Genomic DNA, 9410 nt, shown 5'->3' on the forward strand with positions numbered 1-9410 from the left:
GCGGGGACATCGCCGGGAGTCTCCTGTCACACCGGGAGCGCGGCGGTGACGTGCCCGGGATGTTCCTGTCACGCCGGGACCTTTGCACCAGCCTAAATTCCTTGGAATTCCTTGGAAATTGCATTCTGGCTCAGCGCTGCCAAACTGGTGACTGTGGTAACAAAACCCACAAGCCGTGGGAAACGGTGGCTTCCAGTAAGGATGGAAAGAAAGAGGCAGAAAATTAGAAGGCGGCTGTGGTCGCACAGAGATCTTAATTCTTTGGCGTTGTTTTTTGGTTTTAATTTGGTAATGATGCCATTAGTAAATAGCAGGAAGTGACAGGCGGTGAGTGTGTAGTAGGAGTGTTGCTGGGGTGAGTTGTTGCTCTGCTACCTGTTGACAAGATTGCACTAACAAGCATCTGTGCAGCTGGGCATCTCTGGTAGGGCAGGGCTCAGGAATCATTAACTTCAGTTCCCATAGTCATGCTCATAAAAAATAATACGTGATAAGAATTTGCTTAAATCAAGTATATTTGAATAACTGGGGTTTTCCAACCCGCTAAATGTCCAGGCTAACTCACAGGTTTAGCTCAGTTCCAGGATCAGGCAAAGGTTTTGTTTCCCACGGGCAGCCAGAGAGCACTTTAAGTTTGAAGGATTAGGACCACTGTCTTGCCCAAAAGGTACCATAGCCAGGATTTAGGACCGATGTGAATTATCGTGATGCAAATAATGATTCTGCTTTTTGAGGTACAAATGCTGCCTGAAAACTGGAGCTGGGCCCTGGCCTGACTGGGGACAGTGACTGCAGAATTTGTGGGGCTGCATTCCACACGTCTTTCCCAGCACATTCCCTGGGAAAAGGGACATCAGTGGCTTTGCCACAAATCAGCTTCTTTTTCTTTGGTGTGGTTGGGCTGGGGAAAAAAACGAGAACGTGCATATGTTAAACATACACTGTTTAAAAATGTATATGGATGCAGACAAACTGTCAGAGGTGTTAAGTGCATTGTAGTCTGAATGCCAAAAGTATTCCCAGCTCATGGAGAGGCCTCAGAGGCTTTGTTTATACTGGCCAGAGAATTCCTGGACTGTGAGCTGAGTTAAAGGCTGCTCTTCAGCAGCTCCATGGATCTCACTAAGTCAATTTCTGTAGCAGTTCAGCCAGTTAGTGTGGAAGGTCATCTTTTGTCTGGGATATTTCTGTAAGAAATCTGACTGGAGGGAGGAGCAAGGAAAACAGATCCCTAAAAACAATGCAGTCTGATTCTTTTGCATGTCATATTTGAAAGCCCTCAAACTGCTAAGTCAGGCTGAATAAATTAACTACCCGTGATAACACAGCAGTCTGCTGAAGACCTTGATACCTCAAATACATCATATGGAAAGTTAAATGAAAATTCTGCCTGATAAACAGGGTTGTTTTCTAATGCTAATGCTTTTGATAGCACATGAATCCCAGAAAACACAGGTTAAATGTGTAGTGTTTGAAATATCCTTCTTTCTACTACTTACCTGAGACAGGGGCAAAAGGTCAGTTGAGGCGAATTTGAGGAGTTTTTTAAGCTTGGCTTAAAGGTCCTGGGCTATGATTCATAAAGGTGCCTGAGAAAGTCAGAAAATCAACTTGATTTTTTTTTTCCACATAGCTGAGGATAGACTCAATAATCTTTAATGCTTACAAAAATCTTTACTTTCACAAATGGCCTAGCTAAGAAATGGATATAGTTGATTCTTTCTGTACCTCAGAACATTTCCTAAACCAAATAGTAAGCCTGATGTCAACAAGGCCCATAAATCTCATAAACCTCTATCCCTGCTGTTTGATTGCTGAAATCTGTTCAAGAAGCTTAAATAGATTTCCTTTTCAGTAGGACGAGTCCAAGGTTTCTTAAAAGAAAATAAAAACTTAGGCTGAAAATCTTGGTCTTGAAACTTAATCTATCAAGCATGAATATGAAAAAATGTAGTGTAAAGGTCAGTATTGTTGGCAGTAGGCACAAGCATTTTGCAAGTTTGGCAGTTCTGGCAATCCATAATTCCTGTAAACAAGTACTGCAGTTAGAAGGCTGGTGTTTAAAGGATGCAGTTGGTTCTTTTCCTTAGCTGAGCTGCTGTCTTTCTCCATGCTGTTGAAAATGTCACAATTCCATTCCATGCAGTGATGTTCGTGTTCATTTATAGACATGAACAAAACACAAGCCTTTCATCTTCTGAGCTTTCCCTGAGCAATTTTCTCGACTCTGTGAGTTTGAGCTGCTCCTTCTCTGCTGATTTAAGTCATCAGAATCTTCCAGGCCACTGTAATCCTTCAGCATTTTCTTCTGTGCTGGATTTATACCTCAGTTATCCTGAATTATGGCTGTTAGGAGAGCACATTTAAAGAAAAAGTAGCATTAAAAAATGAGTGAGTTCATGTAATATTCTTTCCCTTTCTATATCACCCTGCCAGAAGCACGTGCACTGCCCAGCTTTCCTGTGTTCAGTACCCTGCCTCTGGCAGCTGCTCTGTCCCCACGGTAGCTGTGCTGTGTGGCAGAGGTGCTGTGGTGCCAACGCAGGTGCCTTTGTTGTGTTCAGAAATGAGCTGCACGATCGAGAAGGCGCTGGCGGACGCGAAGGCGCTGGTGGAGCGGCTGAGGGAACACGACAGCGCGGCCGAGGCGCTCATCGAGCAGACCACGGCGCTCAACAAGCGGGTGGAAGCCATGAAACAGGTCTGCTCTCCAGCCCTTCTTGCTCCTGGGAATAACAGCATTTACATCCTCCGGGTGCTTCGGTGCAGCACAGAAGGAACATGCTGTTGGGTTAATCCTGTAATGCACACTTGGTGTTTTTGTTAGAGGTGTGGCTCTCATCTAAAAATAGCTTGTTTATATAGTTGGAGCCTGTGAAAAAAGTTTTCACAGTTACTGCAGCTTAAATATTGAAAACAAGCATTTATTTGAAGAACACTGGTAGAAACAGACTTGGTATCTTACAAACCACTCTGTGGTGTCTTTTGGTTTGCTCTCCGGTGCAATACTACACATTTCCATTAATTTCAACATATCTACTTAATCATACAGAGGCTCTGTCATGTCTTCTGTACAGAATACTTTGTCTTTGCAGTGTCTCCTTTTATTTCCAAATAGCCTCTTGGGCTTTTTTGTGCTCATTTCTACTCTGATGTTAAGATGCTCGAGGCATGTTGTTAGATTGAGTGTGACTTTGACAAGAGAACTCCTGGGAAAATGTAAAGATGTCTTGTGACTTTCCATATGGGAGTTCATCCTGTCACTTTAATGAACCCAAGATATGTTAATGGGCCTATAAAATAAAACCCTGCATGAAATTTAGCCCTGTAAAACTAGTCATGCAGAGGCTTCATGGCTTCAGATCAAGGGTGTTACATTTCCCCATCTATTGGGAGTCAGGATCTATTGACTCGGGCCTGAGTGACTTGTACCCACACAGCCTTGTGGTTTAAGGTTTTGGGAAGCCACAGTAAATGTCAAGAGGTTTGTACCTCATGGTTTGTCTTTACCACATCTCTATGAGTTTTAAATTACCTGATGGTGAACTTGGCCTGCATTAACTGAAGGTTAAATAGTATCCACTACACACATCTAAGATATGAAACTTGTTTAAAAATAAAGGTGATGCTTTTGCGTCTCTAAAGGACAGGATGTGTGCAACGCTCTCTGGTGTGTGTGTTTGATATTATTATTTAAAAGAAAGCATTGTCTTCCTGGTTACAGACTCTGAGTGACAGTAGAACTGGTGCTTTGTGACCTGCTGAGTAATGCCTGCCCTTGGTTAATCAAATATGCTGTGCCTTGTTGGTTTGTTTTTGTAATAACCAGTACCAGGAAGAAGTCCAAGAGCTCAATGAAGTAGCAAGACATCGCCCTCGGTCTACTCTAGTGATGGGTATCCAGCAGGAAAACAGACAGATTAGGGAATTGCAACAGGAAAACAAAGGTAAAACATGAATATTCTGTCATTTTCAAGCTCCAGCCTGTACCACTGGAGATAGACTTTTACCACTGATCTTCTTTCAAAACATAGCTGTAGAGGAAATTTTTTCTTCTAATTTCAATTTGTCAGTTTAACTGATCATAATACAATTCAAGAGTCCTAAAGTCCAACCTCTGGGACTGATGAACAAAAAGAGAGATTTGGGAAAAATTACTTTTTTCGGTCCTTACCTAATGTCCAGCACAAGTGAGGAGATAAATAGAACTTAATTCTGCAATATAGGGATCTGTTTGAAGAAACGTTTAACCACTGCTGAAAATAATAAGAGCGGTCAGGACAAGTTATGGTATAAGTACAGAGTATGAATTCCTTCTGGAACTCTGTACACTAGGAATGCACTGTTTCTCCTGGAAAGCCTTAGGTATTCTAACAGCTCCATTCAGCAAGAGATTCAGTGATCTCGATTCTGATGAGTCTTGCCTCAAGATGAGTCTTCCCTCAGGGTCATTTATCCTTTCACTCAGTATATTTTGAACAGAAGCATTTTTCAACTCTGGTTTTACCAAGCTGCAGATTAAAACAGATCTGTGAATTCCTGCCTGCCTTTTGTACAGTGTAGCTTGTAGTGGTTGGGGTAAAGCCACACTGCAGATGGCTTTTGTCAGCCAGAGGGACTGAACACAAAGTCACACTAACAAAAGACTGTTTGTTACTGACCAGGAATTGTCCCCAAGCTGGTCACCATCAAAACCATTTGCAGAGCCTCTGTCGATTTTATGGTGCAGGGAGAGGGGACACTCAATTACAGGCTTATTTCTGTTTTCTCAGGGTGAAATACTTGTGCATTTTGATTTGCTTCTTTGTGCCAAAGTCTTAAATGCATTTTAAATTCTGTTGGCAGAACTGCGCACATCTCTCGAAGAGCACCAGTCTGCTCTGGAACTCATCATGAGCAAGTACAGAGAACAGATGTTCAGGTTGCTTATGGCGAGCAAAAAGGATGATCCAAGTATAATAATGAAGTTAAAAGAGCAGCATTCCAAGGTAATAACTTCATTGATGTTTTTTGCTTTGTTTTTCATTTACACCTTAGTTTGTAGTGGATCGATTCAAAGCTCACTTCATGTCAATTTTTGTGTCATTGTACAAGTCCTAGTTTCTGTAATCCACTCCATGCAACGTGAACAGGAAACTATCAGTTGAATAAGTCAACTTTACCAGCTTCTCATTTATTGAAACTTTCAACAGGTAGCATTTCATTACTGTGTTTGCTTAATTTACTTTTGCTTCACTTCCATCTTTAAGGCAACTGCCGCGTTACACTGCCAGAGGTTACTAATATTCAGAGTTTTAGACCAGCTTTAACTTATGCTTGTGACACCAACAAATAATTAGTAAACCTGTGCTTACAGAGAGTAGGAGGAACAAGCTTTTTAAATTCAATATTCAAATATTTTTTCCCTAAATATTGTAAATAATTTTTAAAAATTAAAAGTCCTTTTGACCATTGAATAATTGGATGAAGCAGGAAACAAAAGTATATGTTCAGTTATTCAGTGGTCAAAAGGACTTTTAAATTTTGGGGGAATTCATTATTCTGGGTCACTAACAGATCCAAACAGGAGCTTTTCAGCAAAGTATTGAAAATGTCATTGAAAATGTAACATAATCATTAGAGCAATGCAGCTGTGTAGACATAAGTTCTAAGTGTTTAGTAACCTTTGACCACAGCTAACTTAAGTTTGCAAAGCAAAGTTAGGGTCTGCTTACTGGGAAGACAAAATTTAAGAATTTGATTCTTTCTTGCCTGCTTACAACATCCTAAGTGTGTAATTAGTGCCCTTGGTATGAAAAAAATTATTGGATTAGAACTGTATCTTTAACATAAAATCTTGAAAAATGACAGGTATAGATGATTTTCAACAGAAGTTACCTCAGAATATGGTATAGCATCTGCTCCAGCTTCAGGAGAAGCAACACAAGAGGGTAAAATTAAATCCATCCTGAAATGGACTGTAATAGTTCATTTAGGAGCACTTCAATGGAAAAACAAGAAAAAGAAACTAAAAAGAAAAAATAACGTCTCGTGGTATAATTGGAACAGGAGATTTAGGCTTCAACATTTTCATTAAACCTCTTCCTACATGAATGCCTGATGAAAAAGATATATCACCCTTACCCTGATACTTAGGATTTCTGGAATGTCATTATTTATTCTCTAGCTCAGCCTTCATACTCAGGAAGACTGAACAGTCTTGAAGCACTTTTTAAATACTTCTCTCTTGTTAAGTAAAAAATCCATTATAGTCCAGGAGTTAAGCTCCCTGTTCCCAGTAATGCTGTTTTCCCAAGTGCCAGCTGTTATTTTAGTGCCTGTTTACAGATTATTACAAGGTCATTGATTGCTGCAGATCAAGAAGCACTTCCTTGAAACAGAACAACAATTAATTTTGATAGCATTGTTTGCAAGAGAAAAGGGTGTGTTGGTAATAGTGACCCTGATCTAAGTGTGCTGCTTGAATTTGCTCAGCTGAAACAAGGCCCTAAAATGGGTGTGGCCCCTTTTTGGTTTTTATCTCTTAGGAGAGAAAAAACCCAACATGTACAAAAGAAGGGAGGGAGAGACACAGAGGCTTTCACTTTCATTGCACTCTTTGGTTTTACCCCATCTAAGTTTTCCACGTGTGCCTTCCAGAGGAAAGCCTTCTAGTTTTGTGTTAGGATCTGACCTAACATCAGTGACCTTGGAACAGGCCCAAAGTTGCATTGATCCAGAGCCTCCATGAGCTGGGAATGCAGGAAGTAGGGAGGACAGCAGTATATCTGAAACCCACAGCTCCTACCCAGTCCTTCTCAAGGGTACATCCTTGCCTGACCACAGCTTCCTGTCAAGCTAAATTTGTGAGTTCTTAAAAAAAAAAAAGTTTCATGTCATCACCTGCACTGGAAACTGAGAAGAAAATAAAGATTTACAGCAAGTTCTTCCCCGCCCCCTCACATTGAGAGTAGGCATTTAACAACTGCTAAATTATAGCTGGGGCAGTTGGAATGGCAGGGAGGAAAGGGCTGATGTTTGTTTTAGTAAAGGGTATTTGTTTTGGTCAGGTAAGTGTATGGTCCAAGTGAGGCAGTTCTTTGTGCTAGTTTAAAAGCAAGCTGATCATCTGCCAGCTATGTAGACCTCCCATCAAATTCATCATTTAAAGGTGGGATTTAGCTGTAGCCTCTACTGTCCTTCATTTGAGCCCTCCTGTCCTACTTTTCCTGATAATAGCCAATAAATATTGTGGATTTTGTCCAAAGGCCAGGTCAGGCACAACTAGACTGGCATCACAGCAGAGTTGGAATAAAAGACAGGTTGAAAAATAAAAGCTGCTGGAAATACCATTAAACTGTCTGGCTTAACTGAGCAGCAGTGAATACCAGAGTGGCACAGGCTCCTCATGTAGCATTGCAGGGAAAGGCAGCAGTGACCCTTCTTTCTGAACCTCTGAAGTCCAGAGCCCAGATAAGCTGGAGTTGGAGGTGGATCCAAGCAAAAGAATCTAAACTAGAAAGTGGAGGACAGGTTTGAGTTTTGTAACATACGACATTGTAAGGATGACCACTGCACCTACTCTTTTTTAGCAAAAAATGTCTATCCATGGGCTAGTACTGGAGATCAGGTTTCAGACAACTGGAATATGGCTTTCCCTGCTGTTCTCCAGAATAACACACATCCGTTCCTGCTGCACAGTCCCTGCTGCCTGGTCAGGGCAGGCATGGCACCAACTTGCAGCCATCTGGAGGCTGAGGATCACAGTTGGTTAAGCTTATATCAAATCCCAGTGAGAGGGATCACTGTGGGGCAAACCAGGTTTATTTAAATAACCAAGACCACTGTGGCTGCCCACACAGGAAAGTTAGAGAGAATTTGTTTTCCACAATTGAGGTCTGTGTTAAAAAAAGTCACAGCAGTTAAATCACGTTGAATGCTTTGCTTCTTTTAATAATGCAGAAAATATATTACTAAGATATTACTAAATATTGTATCTCAGGAGCTGCAAGTGCATGTGGACCAAATTACAGAGATGGCAGCAGTAATGAGAAAAGCCATTGAGGTGGATGAAAGGCATGGCTGCAAAGAGCAGGAGCGCATCACCCAGCTTGAGGTGAGGAGAAAGCTGCAGGGGCACCGATATTAAAGGGAGTAAAGATCCTCCCAGGTGTTTCATGGAGTTACTGTCCCAATCACTCACTGCTGTTGTGTTACCCTTGCTTTGCTGGAGGAGGGGAAGTACCACTACAGCTTCATGTCAAGGAGGGGATGCTTAAAGCCCATCCAAGAGAGCAGGAGCGTCACAAACCTCATTTGCTCCCTTGGAGAAGATGATACAGCACAGATTTCAAATCAGTGTTTTACTCCTTATGCATTAGTTTGGAGTAGAGGGGAGGTTTTAAGTTACCCTGATTTCTTTCTGGAGTCCTGTTAATGCATTTCTCTCTCTCTGGTTTTAGCAAGAAAACAAAGGCTTGAGAGAAATTCTTCAAATCACTAGAGAATCATTTCTGAACCTGAAGAAAGAGGATGCATCAGAGAGCACGTCCCTGTCAGGATTAGTGACAAGCAGTGATCTGAGCCTGAGGAAAAGCTAAGGACTCTGGGAATCAGCAAGCTTCAGTTGCACACTTAAACCAATGGAGCATCAGGGGGCACTGGTCAAGCACTTGTTACTGAATAGGGCACCAGCAAGAGAATGCATCCAACTCCAGCTCAGTGGCTTTTATACTGTGTGACATAAATTCAGCTGGTATTCTGCAATACCCTCAGTGACAGATTGATTGCCATAGATCTAACCTCAGTAGGAAATGGATTAATGCACTTGCTGAATTGCAAATTCTTTTTATATGAACTTGTTTTACAGATAAAAGGTGAGATTTCAAGTAATTTATATAAATTATTGCTCATGCAAAGTTCAGTGCACCTCTTAGATAATAAAGGTAAGATTTCAAGTCTGATCTCTGCCTTATAAAGTAGTAACTTATGAATATGCTTTGTGCATGATCCACATAGCATTTTTTCCTTTTGTTTTGGTTTTAATAAATTCTCATTTTGCAACAAACCTCTTTGATGGGAGGGGCAACACGTAAGGATTTCTGTCATTTAGCCTTGGGGTATCCCTTTCAAATACAAGGCCAATTTTTAAACATGAGGAATGCTGTCTATCAATAGTTTGGAATTTTTAAATGAAACAAGATTCTTTAAAATACGCACACTGAATTGTATTGTGAGAACATGGAAAGAGCTATTCCCACTTTGTTGTTCTCAGCAACACAGGTAGCAATACAATTCTGCCTCAGCCTTTACCTTCAGGAAAAGAAATCCAGCTCAGTTCTCTGTCAGTGAGAAGCCACAAGAGTCCCTTGTCTTTCTTCTCCAATTGCCTGCCCAAACTTCCTAAGTGAGGAATGGCAACTGGAAAGCAC

At 41.2% G+C, this 9410-nt stretch overlaps 1 protein-coding gene across 1 annotated transcript; it reads left to right on the forward strand.

The window, feature by feature from the left end:
• The first annotated feature begins 224 nt into the window (after positions 1–224).
• FGFR1OP2 (FGFR1 oncogene partner 2) lies at positions 225–9191 on the forward strand. Its single transcript, XM_008642442.2, has 5 exons — positions 225–2701; positions 3830–3947; positions 4846–4988; positions 7982–8095; positions 8442–9191. The coding sequence occupies exons 1-5, from the start codon at positions 2567–2569 to the stop codon at positions 8577–8579; spliced, it is 648 nt and encodes a 215-aa protein (XP_008640664.1). The 5' UTR covers positions 225–2566; the 3' UTR covers positions 8580–9191.
• Positions 9192–9410: the final 219 nt, after the last annotated feature.

The sequence above is a fragment of the Corvus brachyrhynchos genome, unplaced genomic scaffold (genome assembly GCF_000691975.1).
Source record: "Corvus brachyrhynchos isolate BGI_N302 unplaced genomic scaffold, ASM69197v1 scaffold209, whole genome shotgun sequence".
NCBI lineage: Eukaryota > Metazoa > Chordata > Aves > Passeriformes > Corvidae > Corvus > Corvus brachyrhynchos.